This window comes from Gavialis gangeticus, unplaced genomic scaffold (assembly GCF_001723915.1).
Source record: "Gavialis gangeticus isolate Ggan-Ray unplaced genomic scaffold, GavGan_comp1, whole genome shotgun sequence".
Lineage (NCBI taxonomy): Eukaryota > Metazoa > Chordata > Crocodylia > Gavialidae > Gavialis > Gavialis gangeticus.
This window is the reverse complement of record NW_017728994.1, coordinates 24949313-24968972: the sequence shown is the minus strand read 5'-3', so window position 1 is coordinate 24968972 and position 19660 is coordinate 24949313. Positions and strand designations below refer to the sequence as shown.

General features: G+C 43.0%; 1 protein-coding gene across 2 annotated transcripts in view; it reads left to right on the top strand.

The window, feature by feature from the left end:
* The window catches only part of ADK (adenosine kinase), a 713431-nt gene that overhangs the window by 38797 nt on the left and 654974 nt on the right, over positions 1-19660 (top strand). For both annotated transcript variants that reach the window (XM_019502383.1, XM_019502384.1), the window contains exon 2: positions 12781-12855. In XM_019502383.1, the coding sequence (XP_019357928.1) occupies positions 12781-12855 (75 nt within the window). The remainder of the gene's footprint in view (positions 1-12780; positions 12856-19660) is intronic.

Here is a 19660-nt window from a genome sequence, read left to right as displayed (position 1 = left end):
TGACATAGAGCGCCACACCCCCACCTTTCCTTCCTTCTCTTTTCCATCTGTAAAGCCTATAGCCCCTAATGCTGACTGCCCGGTCATGGGATGAATCCCAACAAGTTTCTGTAAGCCCAATTATGTCTGCATCTGAACTGGCTATTCTGAGGGCGAGTTCCTCCTGTTTATTCCCCATTCTATGAGCATTGGTATATAGGCATTTAAGACCTTGCCTAGCTGCGTGTGCCACCCCTTGATTTGGGAGACTGTTTGGACCCCTGTTTCTTACCTGGGCACTCCTTGCATTTGTCACCTGTCTTGCTCAGTTGTTGTCTCCTCGTCTTCCTGCGGCCCCTCCCCTGGCGATGCTAGTTTAAAGCTTGGTGTACGAGATCAGCCAACCTGGAAGAGAAGACATGTTTGCCTTTAGGAGAGAGGTGAAGCCCATCCCACCCCACCCCAGCAAGTCCCCTGCCCAGAAACATGGGTCATTATCCAGGAACCCAAGGCCTGCCTGGTGGCACCAACTGCATAAGCACCAGTTGACCTCGCCCGTGCAGGTCTTGTGTTGCCGTCCCCGCCTAGTCACCGGAAGAAGAGAGGAGAATGCCACCTGCGCCCCCATCTCTTTAAGCTTGTCCCCCAGAGCCTTGAAATCCTTCATAATGCGGTCAGGGTTGCCCCTGGCTGCGTCATTTGTCTCTACGTGGATGACAACCACGGGGTACTGGTCTGTAGATCGGATGTAGGCCGGGATCCTCTCCGTGCTGTCTCTAACCTGAGCCCCAGGCGTGAAGCAGACCTCTCGTGTCATGGGGTCAGGCCGACAGATGGGACCTTCTAGTCCTCGTAGGATGGAGTCTCTGATGACAAGGACCCGGCGTTTCTTCCTGCTGGTGTTCGCTCTTTGCCTGTTCTTTATCATGTGAGGCATGATCACCTTCACTGCAACTAGTAAGCTTCAGGCCTCTCAAAGATATTACAGGTCTGGATTTTCCCCAGCCAGGACTGTGCACATGTATGTGCAGTGGTAGGAGGTTATCAGGTGCCTTCTACCTGCCTTTCACCAGGGATATTCATGGTCCTGGCATTTCCTGGGGCTGCTGCGCCACCGGCAGTCCCACCAGGTCTCCTGACCCTGGCAGGGTGCAGTTTTAGGTCATGCCCAGGACCTGGGGACCTCTTACTTCCCCATAGCCCCAGCCCATATCTCCAAGTTTGTCTTGGCACAGGAGCTCAGCAGGGAGATGTTCTAACCCTGCTGGCTGGTGAAAAACTAAACTGCTGCCTCCAGCTCTGAGAGTGGGGCATTAAATGTTTGTGAAAGCGACTAAAGAAAGTAAATGGGTGTGGAGTGAGGAGGGTGGCACTTGCTCCATCTGCATGTGGAGCTTGGGGAACCCCAGCAGCGGAAGGTTCACCTTGAGGAACACCAGCTGCTCCACCAAACCAGTGGCTCCACATCCACAGCAAGTAAGGTAGTCACCAAGGCCCCTGTGTTACCTGCTGGATGATGGGCTCTGGTGCCTCTGGATCCCAAAATTGAAGCCATGCCCTTGGCCCACATTGGCAGTGGCTGTGGTGGAGGAGATTGGATGGTGCTTGGAGTGCTGGCATGGGACAGTGGATCCTCCTCTTCCATGTCCCCCTACCTCTGCCCTTCTTCCTCCCTGACTGTTCACCAGCACCTCTGTCCAGTGATTGAGGGCTTTGCTGTTGCAGATGCTCCCCTTCACCGTTGGGTCACACATGCTTACCAGCACATGGACTGTACTGGACTGTAGCTGCAGTTTTTTGATGCCCTCCTTCGGGTGTTTCACAAGTGCCTGCACCGCTGGGGAAAGCAGCTTGCCCCAGCCAGGAACATTGATCCCCTAGAACTTCTCCATTTGGTTCTGAAGCTCCCTCACTAAGGAGGTCATTGCCAGTGCTGAGGCTGTCAGTGGCCTCAAGGAATGGCTTGAGGAACACTAAGATCTGGGAGATGGTATCCCACTCAGCTTTGTTAAGGGGACCACTAATCCCAGTCTCCCCAAGCAAGGCCATCTCATGGATGGCCTTCTGTTCCTCGACCAGCCTTTCGAGCATCAGGTATGTGGAGTTCCACCGAGTCTTCACATCCCACATGATTTTGTGGTGTGGGATGCGCAGCTCTGCCTGTTTCTCCTGTAGCATCTTGTCCCCCTTGATGCTTTGGTGGAAGTAGCCCACCACCTTCCTGCATTTCAAAATGAGCTTGCTGGTCATGGTAGTGATGGCACCATCACCAGGAGCCCTGTCCACATGCAAGGCACCCCTGACCATGAGGTGGAACTTGTGCGCCACACAGTGGATGCCAACAAGTGGCATCATGCACCACCTTGACCATATTGGCCCTGTTGTTGGTGACCATGAATCTGTAGGTGAGCTCAGCCTGCCCAACAAGCCACCCCTGCACCGTGCGGTTCATGACCATCATGATCTCCCTTGCTGTGTGGGACTCATCCATCGCCTCCACTTGAAGGAGAGCCCACTGATGTCCTTACTGATGATACCAGTGCCCTGTGAAGGAGTGGTTGGCATGATCTCCACCCCAGCTGCTCCAGATGTCTGTAAAGCTACCTGTGGCCCTGCCTTCTGCAGCTCCTCCCTCAAGTACTCCTAGCATGCCTCATACAGGGAGGACACCACCGTTCTGGTGGTGCATGCAGGCATTTGGTAAGATGGGGTCACAAGCGCCATGAACCACCTGAGCCCTGGATGCTCAACAAAGGAGAAGGGCTGGCCATCCAAAGTAAGCATCTTCCCAATGCTCTGGGTGACCTTGCTCGCCTTGGGAACGCACCCTGCTTTGTCCCTGCCTTTCCCCCACTGGTCTAGGGTGGCCTGCCTCTGCTTTGGGGGGATGGGGGCTTTGGAGCAAGATGGGGACTTCTTTTTGGATATGCTTCTGCTGATGCCAGGCTGAGGAGGAACAAGGACAATTGTTCCCCTGAGATGCAGCAGCATTGCTGTGGTGGTGAAGTGTTTCTCGTCCTTGCCCCAGCTGATCTGCTTTTGGCAGTGTTGGCAGGTAGCATACCTGGGATCATCTGCTACCTCAAAGTGATCCCATAATACACTACCCACCTGCTTCTGGGTTGCGGGTGGCGATCTTGCCCTATCCCCCTCCTCTTCAGGTAGAGGCACAACAACCGGGGAAGCTGAGCCACCTGCCCCCATAACCTCCTCCGAGGTGCCTTCCAGAGAAGGAAACCTGCCTCCAGGGGAACGTTGAGGGGTGTGGAGCAAAAACTCAGATTTCTCCATGTTTCCCCAGAATTTCCTTGGCTATGGCACTCAGCTCCCCTGCTTCCAGATCCAGCTCTTCCTCTGGCACTGGGAGGCTCCCTCTGGCAACTGAAATTGGAGTGAAGAATGTCATGCTGCTGCTGGTTGTGGTTATTGGTGGTGCTGCAGGTACAGACACAGCTTCCACCTCCTTGCTTTCACTAGTAGCAGAAGATTCCTCAGTGCAAGGAAAAAGGGTGTGTCTGTGTTTGTGGTGGGGGTGGGAAACTTGCAGCTCTCCCTCTGCCCTCTTTCCTTCCCCTGCCAGAAGACCTGCCACCTGCGTTTCCAGCATGCTTCATGGTGTTTAGTGTGCTTGAAAATGTGTATGTGTGTCTGTATGTAATATATATTGTTTTCCTGCAGAGGGATGACACGCTGTCAGGGAAAACAGATTTCTTTTTTTGTGTGTGTGTGGGGGAAGACAGGCTAACAAGAACAAATAAGAGAATTTTCAGGGAAGAATAAGCTGAAAGGAATGGATAACAATAGGTAGGCAAGGGTAAATAGGAAAGGATTGGATAGAACTTGGTGGCAAGAGACCAACTACTACCAAGCCAGAGCCCTTCAGATGCTGCTGCTGCAACAGAGAGAGACAGATGATTTCACATACAGCCTTACATGTTGTTTCTACATCACTCCTCCAGAGCACTATGATTGGAAGGGAACTCAGAGAAAGATCAGTCACTGGCCAGCTATAGATGTCAATATCAGAGCAGTCTTTCCACCCCCTCCTCCCTCTCCCTTTTCTCAGTTTCTGTTTCCTGCATGTCTGCCTCCCGAATCTCCAAATCTTTTCTGAATTGATTTGGAGGCTTTGATTTGATTTGGAGCTTTTAATGGGTCTCTCGATTCTATTCGGATTTGGAGCTTTGGCTGCCAAATCGGTCTGAATCTCCTCCAAATTGAATCAGCTACCAAAGCTTTGCATAGCCCTATAAAACATGTAAAAGCTACTCATATTGTAGCTACAGTCTTTAAGAAGAAGCAGAAAGAAAATAATGCAAAGAATAAAATAATGACACTCAAACTCTGTAGTAAAACTAGATGGGGTGAAGTGGTGATCTCATTTGAAAGTTTACTAAAAAACGAAGTTCTTCAAGAAACAGTAATAACTGAGAATCTTAAAGTACCAAGAAGTGTAAGGAACACTGTATTTGATGAAGATGTCTTCTGGGTTCAGCTGCAGAACTCCCTGAAGATTCCAAAGCCAATTTCTTCAGCAGTCACTGCATCTGAGTCAGACAGTGCACTTTTGTCAGACATTCCTTACCAAATGGCCCAGATAAAATCAACTGTTTTTGAGAATCTAAGTGTATCTCTGCTTACAAGTACAGAAGAAAGAAAAGTGAAAGACTTTATTAACAGACGGGAAGAATTTTGGTGCCAGTCAATTCAGGCTGCTGCAAATCCCCTGGATCCAAGATTCAAAGGCAGAAATGTTACTGATGCATTTGACTGGATTTCAAAACAAACAACACACTTAGGACTTGATGTTGGAAAGGTACTTTCAAAGGTTTCAGAATATAGAACATCTTCAGGTATTTGGTCCAGAAATGCAGTCTGGGACTCTGCTAAGCATATCCCTCCTGCAACAAGGTGGCCAGGCCTTTGCATGACACAGCCTCTGACTCTTCTTGGTTCTCTCCTGCTTCAGATTCCTCCATCTTCTGCAGCATGTGAAAGAAACTGGTCTGTATTTGCAAATACTCGCACTAAATCAAGAAATTAACCAACATGTGAAAGTGTAGATAAGCTTGTCTCAATTTGGGCAAACCTTCAGTTTTCAGAAGTCTGTGAAGATGATACAAATGAAGGATTGGAAGAAGCAGAAACAGCTGATAGTGATAGCTCAGAAAATAAGATGGATGAAACTTTTTCATGTAGCAAAATTTGTATTGAATGAGCCTTGTTTTTTTCCTTTTTTTCTCACCTCTTTTTATAAAAATGAGTGCTTTCTCTATCTCCTTGACACCATGGAGGAGGCTAAGTCCAGAATATATCATAGCATTCTTTGTTTTAGTATAATGTTGATGGTTTCTTCTATTTTCAACTTTAATTTTTGCCTGCTTCTCACAAACTGGCAATAACTAAGAGATGCTAGGTTCCTTAGAGTTCAGCAGCTTGTAGCTCCATTTGTAACAAAAATTAAAAACATTTTAAAGTAAATTCAATTAGTAAATTTGTAATTATTGTCTGAATAAACTATACTTTTAATAAATATATCAAACATGATAATTTTATGAGCAAGCCAAGCTATACATAATGCATTTTATGTACTTAAAGTAGCAAAGTACATTTAGATCTGTAAAAGGGTGCTAAGAAAATCAGTATTGCATATATTTCAATTTTCCTAAAATTTCTACTTTTTTTCTGGAAAAGAACCTGGGGAAAAAAATGTTCTTTTTCCATGGCTTTAAAATTTCCAGAAAATTTACATCTCTAACCAAGTGACACTTGATGGCATACGAGGGATTCAAATGCATTTCACTGGCATTCACAGAAGGTATGATTATGTAAAATAATGTGAAATCATGATCAAACCCCTCTGTGTACCTGCAGTTTCTGCACATTTGTACATGACAGTGAAAAGACAGAAGACTTCCTTGACTTGTGGCTCCAGAAGATGCAAAATATTTAGACCTAACCTGCAAGGTTATTTTTTAAATGATAATCGTAGAATCATAGAAAGTTAGGGTTGGAAAAGACCTCAGGAGGTCATCTAGTCGAACCCCTGTTCAAATCAGGGCCATACCCAAATAGATCATCCTAGCCAAGGCTTTGTCTAGCCAAGTCTTTAAAATGTTCAAGGATGGAGATTCCACAACCTAGTGTTCCAGTGCTTTACTATCCTCATCGTGAAAAAGTTTTTCTTAATATTTAACCTAAACTTTCCTTGCTGTAACTTGAGGCCATTTTTTCCTTTTTCTGTCATCTGCCTCCACTGAGAACAGCTTAACTCCATTCTCTTTAGAACCATCCTTTAGGTAGTTGAAGGCTGCTATTCATTCCCCCCAGTCTTCTCTTTTTCCAGTCTAAATAAGCCCAGTTCCCACAGCCTCATCTCATAAGGCATGTGCCCTAGCCCACTAACCATTTTGGTTGCCCTCCACTGGACTCTCCAATTTGTCCACATCCTTTTTGTAGTGGGGGTCCCAAAACTGGACATTGCATTCCAGATATGGCCTCATCTGTGCTGAATAGAAGGGAAGAATCGTTTCCCTTAATCTGCTGGCAATGCTCCTATATTCTTCCTCCAAGTGCTCACCTTTTTCCTCCTCCAAGTGCTTAGAAATGGATTATTTGAGGACTTGTTTCATGATTTTTCCAGGGACTGAGGTGAAGGTGACTGGTCTGTAGTTCTCAGAATCCTCCTTGTTCCCTTTTTAAAATATGGGAACTGTATTTGCCTTTTCCCAATCATCTGGGACCTTTCCCAGTCACCACAAGTTTTCAAAGATAATGGCTAGTGGCTCTATGATCCCATTGACCAACTCCCACAGCACCCTTGGGTATGTTACATCCAACTTTCTAAATATCCCTAAACTGTTTTTTTTCACCACTGAGGGCTGCCCACCTTCTCCCTAAACGGTGATCTGGCCTGTGAAGACTTAGGTGGAATAGTCATTGGGTAGTTCAGCCTTTTCCTCATCTGTCACTAGGTTGCCTCCCCCATTCATTCAAGGACCCACACTTTTCCCTGATCTTCCTTTTGTTGGTGAGATACTTGTAGAAACCCTTCTTGTTACAATGTACTCTGGTACTGTTTGTTTAAAGGATCCAAGTATTTTGTTTTCCATATTCACAAAATATTTTGTCATGCTTAGTTTAATTTACTGTAAAATGTAACTCAGCAGTTTTTAATTTGAGAACAAACCTTTATTATTTTCCTTATTATAAGAATAATTTTATTTATGAACCATGCCATATACCACAACATACTCAAAATTCCTGTATTTCACACGTAAGCTATGAAAGAAAATGGAAACCTTGGAAATGCATAGGCTTCATTTCTTTTTACCGTTTATTAGTAAGTATTTAGAAAATCAGTCAAGTCAGTTTGTTTCCTTTTTTTTCTTTGATTTCCAATTTGAAGAATCCAAATTTAATGCTTATATAGAAGCAAAATTTGTACTAAAATTAACACTTTTTAAACTTAATATTCCATTTGGAATTTTGCATGAATTTAGTATTGAAATATATAAGGCAGTGTCTTTTTTTTAGTGGAGTGAAGGACGGGAAGCATATAGGAAATTGGTACCTATCATCTGCCTGGAAAATATGGTGGTGCATTTCAGTAGTGAGTATTTCCTCGAAAACTAATGTCTGTTATGCTATTGAGCATGTCCTGGTTACATACTGTCACTTGGTATGTGCCAAACTAGCAGCCAGTGAAGTCCTGGAAAGGGATCTGCTTTCAAATGCACTGATGATGGAGGTCTCTAGAGTAGCAGTGGGAGAGCCCCTCAACTTCCATTCATTGCTTCATTTCTGAGTTTGGTGCATGCATAATAGGAGTGGGTAAGCAAGTTGTACTTGACAGGTGTTTTCAGGGAGCACTGAGGAAGCTGTTTGAACAACTTACTGGCTCCAAATTTTATATTAACAATACTTTGGATAATGCCTATAGTAGGTTGAGCAGAGCAAGACAAAACTAGGGAAAAGGAGTGAAACAAGTGGTAAAAGTTGTAACTGACAACGATAAAGAATGTTTTTGTATGATCAGCACTGATAAAAGGAAAATTAACTTTATTAGCTATCGGCTTTGTTGACTGGTTTAGCTGATTAATGTCACCGATAAATATAATATGCCTTCTGGCTGGGGCCCCCAGATGCCACATGCATGTGCAGAGCTGTATTCATGCACATGGCCAGAACTGTAGCCGGGAAGCTTGGAGAACAGCACCCTGCAGGTAAGTCTGGAAGGCAAAAGGTGCTAGGGGGCCAGATTGATGCCCCCATGGTAAGGGAGTGGGGCAGGGGCTGGGAGTGCTGCCCAGCCAGGGTGGTGAATAGTACTCAGCACAGGGAGCAGGATGGAGCCACAGGTGGCTAGTCCAGGGAGGGTGGGGGAAGTGGGTGCTTCCCTATCGCTGTGCACACCCCTTGGTGGAGGGCATGTGGCTGCCCAGATTTGTGCACAAGGTGGATGCAGGCTGCCTGCTGTGAGCTCGGGGCTCTCCACCCTGCTGCCTTTGCCTCAGGGGCTTTGCATCGGCCTCATGTCCCCTGCCCACCCAACAGCAGTGGGGGCAGCGAGTTGTGCCTCCTGCTGCTGGGTGGGCAGGGTACGCATGGCTGATGTGGGGTCCTCCAGGTAAAGGCAGCAGAGCAAAGAGCCCGGAGCCCACAGCAGACAGCCTGCATCCCCCTTGCCCCACTTGGCTCCACTCCAGTTAAAAGTGCCCCACACTTAAAAATTGAAAAGGGTGGCAGCAGCCCTTGAACTAAAGCTCATTTGACCAGCTTTAGTTCAGGGGTGGGCAGTTATGTCGGGTGGAGGGCTGCTTTACCCAGTTTCGGCAAGCTGTTGGCCACGTGGGTAGCCCCACCCCTTGACAGGTGCCCCGCTCCCTGGTTGCCATCTTGTGACTGGAAGTCCTGCCCCCTATCCCTGACCTTTGCCACCAGAAGTCCCTCCCTTTGCCCCTGGAAGTACTCTTTTCAGCAAGGGGTTTTGCTATCTCGGAACCAGAAAAATACCAAATTATATTCTAAAAGTGAACCTCTAAAACATTCATTAATTTGATTTCAAAATATATTTTTGTCTTGGTTTACACATGTTTGTGTAGTGTACATAGAGGTGATTGATTATAGTAGATTAAAATGAAGTTTTATTCTTGTATATTGTGGGAGTATAGGTTTGTGGGGGCTGTGGGTGTGTGGGCATATGTGGTGTGGGGGAGGATGTGGGCCAGATAAAATCCCTGGTGTGCTGTCTTTTGTCTACCCTGATATAGGCCTTTGAAGGTGAAGACGTAATACTTAAATCTGATGTGGTGAAAGAAGGGGAGACAGTGGAAAGATGCAAGAATTTTCTTTAGTGATATTGGGTTGAGAAATCATCTTGGTAGCAATGGCAGCACAAGGAGCGGTAGCAGCAGCAACTTGAATAGTCTGAAGGAGGCAGTGTGAGTGTGGTGTGACTATGAAAGGGGTTAGAGGCTAGGGTTTGAAATGGTAGGATCTGAAGTTGTAGAATTTCAGTATGATTTTGGAGAAAGAAATGGTATGGCTTTGAATATATATTGGATCTAAGAGACAATGGAAAAAAGAGAATAGGAGATGATCCTCAGAGTATGGACTTGAGTGCTTTACTAGTGGTGTCACCAGTAAGAGAGAATGGTTCTTATTAGTGGTGTCACTGGTAAGAGAGAATGGGAAAGTTGTGAGTTAAGCTTTGAGGTGATTATGCTTATGATGTCTGAATTTCTTACTGGGATGTGGGGCTGAACAGATAAACAAGTCGGTGAAAAGAGGTAAGAGGAATTGATATGGAGATGGTAAGTGGAACTATGCTCTCTCAAAGAAAGGAAGGGAATAAAAGGAGGGGTGAAGGCGTGCAGTGTGAGAGAACGTAACACCCAGATGGTATGAGAGGAGGATTTTCTACAGGGGGTGCTGGAGGAGAAGAACCAAGAGTACGTTACTCCAAGAGCTTCCAGTGTTAAAATGTCCAGATGGAGAATATGATCAGTAATGAAAGCAACAAAGAAGAGGCCGAGAATTACCAAAGATTATATTTGCCTACCTGATTCTTCTATATATTGGCCAAGTCCAAATAAAGATTTTAGCACCACAACCTTAATTTTTGTTCTTGCTAAGAATGCAAGATTTCTCAACATTGAGACATCTATATTGAAACAAACTCATAGCCGTTATTCATTCAGTGTCATTTACTGCATGGAGCACTGGACTGGGAGTGAGGAGACCTGCGCTCTATTCCAGCTGTACCATTGATCGGCTTTGTGTGATTTTGTGCCAGTCACTTCTCTGCCTACCTCCTCCTCCCACCTATTTGTATATCTCTTCCTTTTAGACTCTAACCCAGGGGTAGGCAACCCTGGCACAGGTGCCAGAGTGTGGCATGTGAAGGCATTTTGCTTGGTATGGGCACCTTAGGGCAGACAGTTGGGAAGGGGCTGGGATTGCACTGCCGCAACAAAGATGGGGCCCCTCATGGCTCCCATGCAATTTGCCCTGGCATGCCAACATTTTACAAGTCAAGGTTGTGGATATTTTTGGCACTCTGCCCAAAAACCGTGCTGACTCCTGCTCTTACCTTATTTGGAGCCAGAACTATATGTTCCTATAACACCTATTACCAAGGAGGCTTCCATTTTTCTGGTATTCTCTAGGTGCTGCTGTAATATGAATAGTGAATATCGTGGAACAATATTTGCCAGTGGTATAATTGGATATTTTGGAGCAGAGGTAGCTAGAGAGGTAATAATTGATTAAGGCAAGAATTTCTTTTTTGGGGATCAGGGATATAATAGCTTTCTCAGTGTAAAAGAGGCATTAAGGAGGAGCATTGGCACCAGATCAAGAAACAGAGTTAGGGGGTAGTAGGGATCTTGGAGCAAGGTGGAGAATAACATTTGGCCCAAGGCAGGACTGCTGGTACAGTTGCATTAGTAAAATGCTTCCTTTGGAGATTTAGCTTATAACAGCAAAACTGGACTTTTCCTGGTACAGTCTTGTTTGCCTGTCCCTTTCCATAATGTAATAAGCTATGATGGCAGAAACTCAGTTTTGCTGGTGTAAGTGCATCTACATTGCATGCTTTTGCTATGTTGGTCACAAATTGTACCTCTCTACACCCTGACTCTCGCACACATGCTTTCTAAAAAGTTTGGGATATAGACCTGGCTCAAATATACCATGACAACAGTGACAGCAGAATGAGAGAATTTGATAGAGAAAAGGGACATCATTGCAGGTATTTGTAATATTATCTTAAATGGCTTAGCAGGAGTTTGTATTGAGACCTGAAGTGGGTGGTAGAAGACAAGATTTGGGGGAAGCATGAAGGCACCAAGTAGAAACAACTCTCACTGCATTTGATGGAGAAGTGGTGCAGTTTGACCTGAAAGATGGCAGAATGTGTTTGGGGAAAATAATTAATGTTTTTAGGGGAGAATGGCATGTGTTCATGTCCATTTTCAGGTACAGAGCAGCGTAAGGTAGGAAAAAAGGAAGGGGATTTGCAAACAGTTTAGGATGGGAGAGTGTGGAGGGGGAAGTAATAACTGCCTGAGCTGCTTCCTGGACTTGAATTTTTTTTATTGTTTTTCTTTTTTTTTTCCATCTTTAAAATTTCCCTAGTTGTTTTCATCTTCGATTCTTTGGCTTTTATTCTCCTGAGTAGGAGATAGTAAAATACATTTGGTTTGCTTGCCAGATGAATCAGTGAAATTGTGTATCTTTTATACATGGTCCTAAAATTGGTTAGAAATGCTGCTGTGGAAGCTCAATTTTAGCTTAACTTTTATTTGAGCTAGGATCTCAGAGTGAAAGACAGTTAGGTCAGATTGCTTTGACTGACTTCAGAGCATTCTGTTTTTAAGCCTTAAATATTGTGGCAATATGTTGGCGATCTCTCGAGTGTTATCTACCCCTAAAAGTGAGTATTTAGTGGGGAGGAAGGGACCTATTTTGTGGCTTCTTTGTATTAGGTTTTCAGATATGATTTGAGTAGCTAGATCATGGTGGTATTAAGAGCCAGCAGGTGTTGGTTTAGTTAGGAATGTGGTAGCTTAGAATCTAGTTTTAGAAAGTCTACTGGGAACAGCTGCATTCACAACAGCTTGTTTCCATGCCATGTATTTAGTTCCTTGGTATTACTACTTTGTCACTCGGACTATGCTGAATACTACTTTTGACATTAGCCCCTATCAAATATTTTAATAATAATAATTTCCTCTGGTTATTCATATCTATTCAGAACCTACTGCCTGACATCATGGATTGTATCACACATTATAGAAAAACTATAAGAGACCAGCTAAGTGGAAGTGCTGAGGCCAGTCTGGCTGTTAACTGTTACCTTTTTATAGGGTTAAGTGTATTATTGCCTGGATAGCAACTTTATCAACTAAATTTGGTTATGGAACTCTACATTCTCATCTTCTACTGCGCTTTCATAAAATCCGAGGATGGAACCTAAGTGCACCCCACACCCCTGTGGACACGTCAGTTGATATGTCGTATTCATCCTTCATCTGAATGAAATGCATAAGTGAATACAGAACCTAACTTGTTTGAGATTTCTGTTCAGTGTAGAACACTGATTACAGGTTTGGCATTTTGAATCAAGTCACCTGTGCTCTCAACTGGGCAAAACTTAAATATTTCTGTCCTTTAATATAAGTATTCAAGAAACACTCTTGTTCCCTGAAGTATTTTTAATTTGTTTCTTATTTAATTTAGTGTTTATAATAAAATTAGAAACATGAAACTAATTTTTTAATACTGGTTCTTTTGTAGTGAAAATGTCCTTTTTGGGATGGGAAATCCTCTTCTTGACATTTGTGCAGTAGTGGACAAGGACTTCCTTGACAAGTAAGTCTTACGATTTTTCACATTAAATAACTTATTAACGTTACTGATATTTAATTAACACAAATGTAAAAAACCTGCTTAAAGTTAAGCTCTTAATTTAGTCTTTCTGAAGGTGTTGTGTGTCCTGGAAGAAACTAGTACTGCATTATTAAACTGATTTTCAGCCCCCTGGCCCTGACCTTCTTTTGTCTTTGTTCACTGGCAGCAGTTGCTGTATCCTTTACAAATGTTGGTGGATAAACCTTTTTGGTAGTCCTGCCACAAATTATCTTCACACCCTACTTAAGTGCCACTCCAAAATCCTTCCTCTTCATGGTCTGCTACTGTGCTTTCTACTCTGAGCCTTGTGCTCCATGCCCTGTCTACCTGTGTGGCCTGCTCCCTCCCTGATCTGCTGCGTGCCACACAGAGGCTGCCCGTGGCACCCGTGCTGCAGGTTAGCCACTCCTGCTTTAAAACATCCATTTGGGTATTTCAGGAAACTATTGGTTATCTAATCTAAGCTGCACATGCTTTCTTCCCTTGGCCTTTAGGTTTTATATTTTCTGAACTCCATCGGTTTTTTTGTTAGTTTGTTCTTCGTTGGTTCCTTCTGATTCCTCAGATTGTTCTAAGGTTCCTAGGCTTGCTTAAGTAGTTTATATACACAATGGTAGTTCTTGCTTCATGCGTTACTCCTAATATAGTAGAATATTTTCCGAGCTTAACTTCTTGTTCCCTCTCAAGAGCTCCTTCATATTTCTTAATGGCTTTTGTTCTGCCTGTATCTTTGTTTTTAGTTTTAATGTATTAATAGTACTATGAAAGTCCCCAGAACAGCCCTACCACTTCAACATTACCTCTGGCATGAAGCTCTCACAGGTTTTGATCCTTCCATATGAGTCCCATTTCTTCCAGCTGCCAAGGTGGGGATTTTTCTCCTGCAAAGCGGGGTTTTTTCCCATTTAGCAAGTAACAAATGGGTTTGGGCCTATCCTTCAAAGTGCCATTTTCATATTTTGGCTTTCTGTTGTATAGAATTGATTAACATTCAGTGTTCTCTCCATTTCATACTATTGGTAGTTAATAGAATTGTTGGACTCAAATCCATTTCTCAACCTTGAATGAAGAACATTTACAAGTTTACTTTTCTTGACTACTTGTTTTCTTCATCCATCTACTTCATATTTCTTGTGTTTTTTCTGTGAAAGTTGCCTTCTGGTATTAAACTTATATTTTTGTGCAACAAATTGTGTTTCATTGTGTTTTGTATTTTAAAGTTCTGTTTGTAGATAAGTTTGAAAAGAAATCAAAATTACATGACTTAGGCAAGAGCAAGACTGCTTTAGAATAAAAGAGTGATTTATTTTTTAATATATATGAACATTTTGATCGCTGATGAAAAGGGCCCCAAATATTGTAAGCAGTGATACCCTCCCCCCCCCCCGCAAAAAAACAAACAAAACCAAAACAAAACTCCACACGATTCTCATTTAGTGCCATGCAATAACATTTGCATCAAATCTCCAGAAGTTTTATTAATCCCCCCCAAATCCTCTTATTGCTGCTATAACAATTGTTGCAGAACTTGCTGCACAGCAGTGATGGATACTCTCCCAGCAATGAGAGAAATGTACTGGGGATTGGCAAAACAAAACTGTTACAAAGATTTAATTTAGCTGTTCGCTGGGATGCAAGAGAGCTTAGGCTGGTTTTGCATTATAATATTTTCCTGGCTAAAGGTGATGTAGCCATGCTTGTTCCTTGTCCACCAACCAGTTTTTAGTCCTGTAGGTAGAAGTAAACCATCTTCCTGAATCATGCGAGTCCTCAACGAGCATTATGATGCCAATAAAATGCCATTGTGGATGCTGCATTATTTGCCCATCAGCAACGTTCCCACAACACTTCTGTCCTTCACAGCAGAACTCTGATCACAGTTTTGAAAGTTGCTGCCTAAGGGGTCACCTTGACTGGGAAGTATGTGGTGCGACTTCCTTTCCATTAAGCTAGGCCATCTTTTGTAAGCAGTCAGGCATGTTTGTGCAAAGACAGAACTTCAGGTAGACATTGGACTGCAGCCTGGATCAGAAAAGAAGCCCTGGGTCAGTCTGACCATTTAAGGCCACGTGCAAAACAAGTGCAGGAATAAAGACGGACATTGCAGAGAGGATAGAAGAGCTTGGATACAACTGGGATGAGAAGCAATGCCAGACAAAAGTCTCAGATTGCCACCCATTACCCTTCCCACTAACTGAATCTGTTGACCGTGTTTGGCTTTATCCTCACCAGTACCCAGATAGTGACAGAAGATTCAGAAGAGGGAATCTCAGCAGAAATCAGCAACAGGAAACTCACTGACAAGCACCATGGTAGGAGATGAAGACAAGGAGAGGCAATCATGCTATGCTATATGCCTAGTTCTAGCTAAGAGATTCAGTCCAGTAAGAAAAATTATTTAAAAAAGAATGTATGGGTTGTGTTTTCTTTCTTATGCTTAAGCTCCAACCTCCCCTTGTTCTTAAAAAATGGTGGCCATATGCAAGTGTCCAGAGAATAGAGGAACTGACTTGGGAAATGACAGATGTGTTCTGGTAGTCAAATAAGGGAATCTTACAGTAAGTTGATAACCATTGGGCATAGCAGCAAAATGGAATTTCCACTAACCTAAATCAGTTAATCGCAAAAGGAAACATTAACTGAAACAGGTATGAGTACCAGGGTTATAGCAAATAACCCTTGCAGGCTATCCAATACATGGCCAATCAGATTATGAAATATTTGAGCAAATCTGTTGAGTAAATGTTCCAAAAAAAAGTGCCTTGGGTTTATCTAGTTCAGTTGCCCAAGTCTTTTAGACTTGCTGTCAGGCTCTTTTTGAATTTGAGACTTAGAATTTGAGAGATTTTGCTGGGGCCTCAAGAGGGTTACATTACCTTGGTTTGTAGAGCTGGTCCTGCCCCACTGTTTTGGGGTGCTTTGTGTTTATTTAGCTCCAACTATCCTTTTGTCCTCTGGCACAATCTCAGTAATAGTCAAGATAATATTTCTAGGAAGGGCAGTCTTATTTCAGTTATAACTGTAGGAGACTTAAGTGCTGCTGGCATCATTGTTGACAGCACTGTCTGCATAAGGGGATAACTGCAAATGGGTGCAAGCAGCTGTAATTCTCTGCCTTTGAGATCCTCAATAGTGAATTCTCCAGCAGTCAGGAGAACTATAATTACAACTGCCTGACTAGCTTAGCAATATTGATTTTTTTTTTTTTTTTAACTTAGAGCTTGGGATACTGTATATACAGTCTTCTTCCCTGATGGCTTTAGACTCAGGGGTTCACAACATTTTGCAGCCCTGGGCCAGAGCTTGTGATTTGTCTTGTTGCCACAGCTGCAAATCTCTACCCCTGGAGGGCTCAAACAGATATGTCCTTCACTGCAGATATCTGGTCCCTCTCTAGCTAGGTAAGTGCAGGTACAAGAGAGCAGTAGGGAAGGGGAGGGGGCTGTGGAAAGAATGAGTTGCTGAGGAGGGGGCTGTGGAAAGAATGAGTTCAGTGAAGTTTTGAGATGCCTGATCCTCTATGCTTCCCCAGGCCAAGTTAGACCTTCCCAGGCTGGTTTCAGCTTCTTCATGGGCTGGAATGAACCCAGGGGCCATAGGTTGCCAACTCCTGCCCTAGGCTTTTGACAGCATTCTACATACTGCTTACCATGCTGAGAACTATGGAGCTGTCTTGAAGCGGTCCCAAAGGTAGTCTGTCTCCCTATTTACTTTTATTGAATTTTTTTCCTTTCCTTTCTGTTAACACTATTAATGTTGTATTCTTTGTTTATCCACTGTGCCTGCTGGATGTATCTTTGAATTGCCCGCAGCATACCTGCTCAGAGGCTGACCTTAATTAGAAAGAGGAATTACTTGGACAATGAAAAACAATATATTTTTGTTTTTGTGAGGGAACTGCTGTGGATATATGTAAACAGTTCTGTGATTTAATGTAGAACCAGTTGGGACCTGGTGGTGGTAGGTTGTGTGTGTGTGTGTGTGTGTGTTCCAAATAAGCTGTTTAATAAATTTGAGTTTTTAAGTATTCCCTGTTTGTTACTGTACAATGAAATATTTTCCCCCCAAAAGCATGATTTATTTGCCAAGTCTTAAATTTATTACAGCCCAAATGAGCAATTTTTGCACCAAATTCTTAAAAATCACTTATAGATAATTGAAAATCCATATTCAAGCCGATTAGTTTTAAGTAGTACATAAACGGAGCTCAGTGCCTTACTACAACAGTGCATGAAAGTGATCTTTTAGAGTCTCCTTTAACTGTACAGCAACTATGTCAAACTTGCCATGCCCTGCAGGCTGGATAAGTGGTGCTGGTCCTGTCCTTGGGCTGAATCAGGTCTGCAGACTGTCTCTGGGTGTTCCCCAGGCAGTTTGCATGTGAGGCTGCCCCTGTGCATGTAACACAAGCGCATAGGTCTAACAGGAGACATGTCCCCTCCCCCCCACCACCTGGCCATCGTGGGGAGGGGCCAGGTGGTAGGGTTCTGCTGGTCCTGTCTTTGACACTTCTGCTGTACAGCATCTCAGTTGGTTCTTGTAACTTCTTTTGTGTCTGGCTGTTTGAAATCAGTGAACCATGTTTTCATCTCAGTGTTCCACCTACAGGTAGGTACACTTTGCTGCAAATTGTGTTTTTGCATAATATTGGGAAAGCAATAACAATAGGGATATTTGGCTCACTGAGATCGACCCTAATCAGGGTTATTTCCTGTGTCCTCTCTGTGTATCAAAAGCACATTCAGCAGCCATCCTACAGCTGTTCAAAGACCAGATACATCTTTCTTTGCTGCTCACTAAATACTTGGTATATTGTTTCATCAACCAGAAAAACAGAGAGTAGGCTAAATCCCCACAAATTGTCACTGGCATTGCAGCCTTAATAATAGGAACACTTTTGTCCTGGAAAATTGTTCCCACTAATTATATTTTAATTCTAAAAATTCTAACTTTATAAAGATTCGAGCATCACTTATTTTCCCTGACTAGCCAACATTTTATTTGTCAGTGAAACATAATCTGTCAGTATTTGTGTGAGGGTGTGCATATCCTCATTTTGCACACAATCTCTCATCCCGTTGCAGTTACAGAAATCCATTATATCAGATCTGTTTGTTTTTCTGCATTTTGTCCAAAATCACAATCTTGTACTATTGGCCTTGACACCTGGATGATGACCATTTGTTGCTCAGCGTACGGTCCCAGAAGCACTGTTTGACTACATGCAACTGATCAGTTAAAGGGATTTTGTGTGTGATTTGCCCCTTGGTTGTCTTGCTTTCACTGCAACAAGTTGTATAAGTATAAAATAATTATTGTCTTTAAATCTAACAAAAGTTCATGATTCACATTTCTGGGGAAGAGTGAGAAAATATGAGTTTTTGGAAAAGAGACCCATGTAAAATAGAAGGAAGGGTATATGTGGGAACTTACACCTGATTCAGGAAATCCCTGTGCATAATGCTGACATCCTACAGTATGTTGTTCCATAGGTGGTATGGCTGTGTGGGAGATGATGGTAATGTCTTCTGCTGAAACAACCTTTTTTGTTAAAATGTGTGCTGGTCAAGTGTGCACATGATATGGGTATTGCAGTACTGGAAGCTATATGACAGAAGTTTTGCAGTTAAATTTTCTTATGTAGTCGTGGTCCTAGACTGGTTGTTGTGATGGAAGTAAAAAAATTGTACATTGGTTGCCAACAGCTTGTTGTCCACATTAAATTGTAAGTAGGCAAATATTCCCGTTACCCCTCCACAATATGTTTGTCACTAGGAGAAGGTAAGATTTAATCAGTTCATTCAAACAATGCCATTAAAAGTGGGAACATAATATCATTAAATTAAATTGTAGTTTTATTACAGGATGCAGGCTGTCTACAGAAAGTTGGCATTATCTAATAAAATCCCAGCTGAGATTGAAGAGCCAAAGTTTAGGTACATATAAAAGCAGCAAGTAGCCTGATGAAGGGGAAATCTTCAGGGATTAGGAAGTCTACAAGGAACCCTGGTGGGTTGGTTTCTGTGTGAGCCTTGGAGCAGGGTAACTCTGGGGCAGGCAGCAGAGTGTATTTGTGAAAGGACTGTTAGGAGTAGAGGGACTTTTCCATGGAGCCTCTGAATCAGGGAAGGCATGGGGTTTGAGAAGTGGAATTTGTATTAGTAGTTTTAAATGGACAAAAACCCAGAAACTCTGAGAAATAGAGTCAAACTAGGATCTTGGATGTGGTGGCAGTCCTTTGGGTACTGAAGAGGTGGGCTAGCACCCTGCTATATTTTTTTTTTGTTGTTGTTTTTAAGTTAAGATTTGTTTTCATTAGTGCAGAACATGCTGATAGTGCTTACTAAAAATTCCTATTTATAGTTAACCTGAAAGCTGTGCCCCTTCCTTTTTGAAGGGTGCCTTGCAACAGTGATCCATTGGCTCCTTAATCCCAGACTGCACATGTTCCAGACTGAATTTTCTAATATTCAGGATAGAGTAAACCTTTAATTTTATAAAACTTATAAATATGTTAGCATTATATTTATTAAATCAAAGTATTGATATTAATAATAAGTTTCATAAATTAATGCATTAATAAATTATTAACAGTTTATATACTTATGCATGAGAGGAGCCTTTCATCTCTAATGTGCTTAGAAAGTTTGTAAATGTAATTGTGGCTGCTCGTGCACTGCCAAAACTGTGGTGGTAATGAATAATACGGGGGCTTCAGATAGGCATCTTATAAAGGAGTATATGGAAAAATCAACCTTTGTATGGG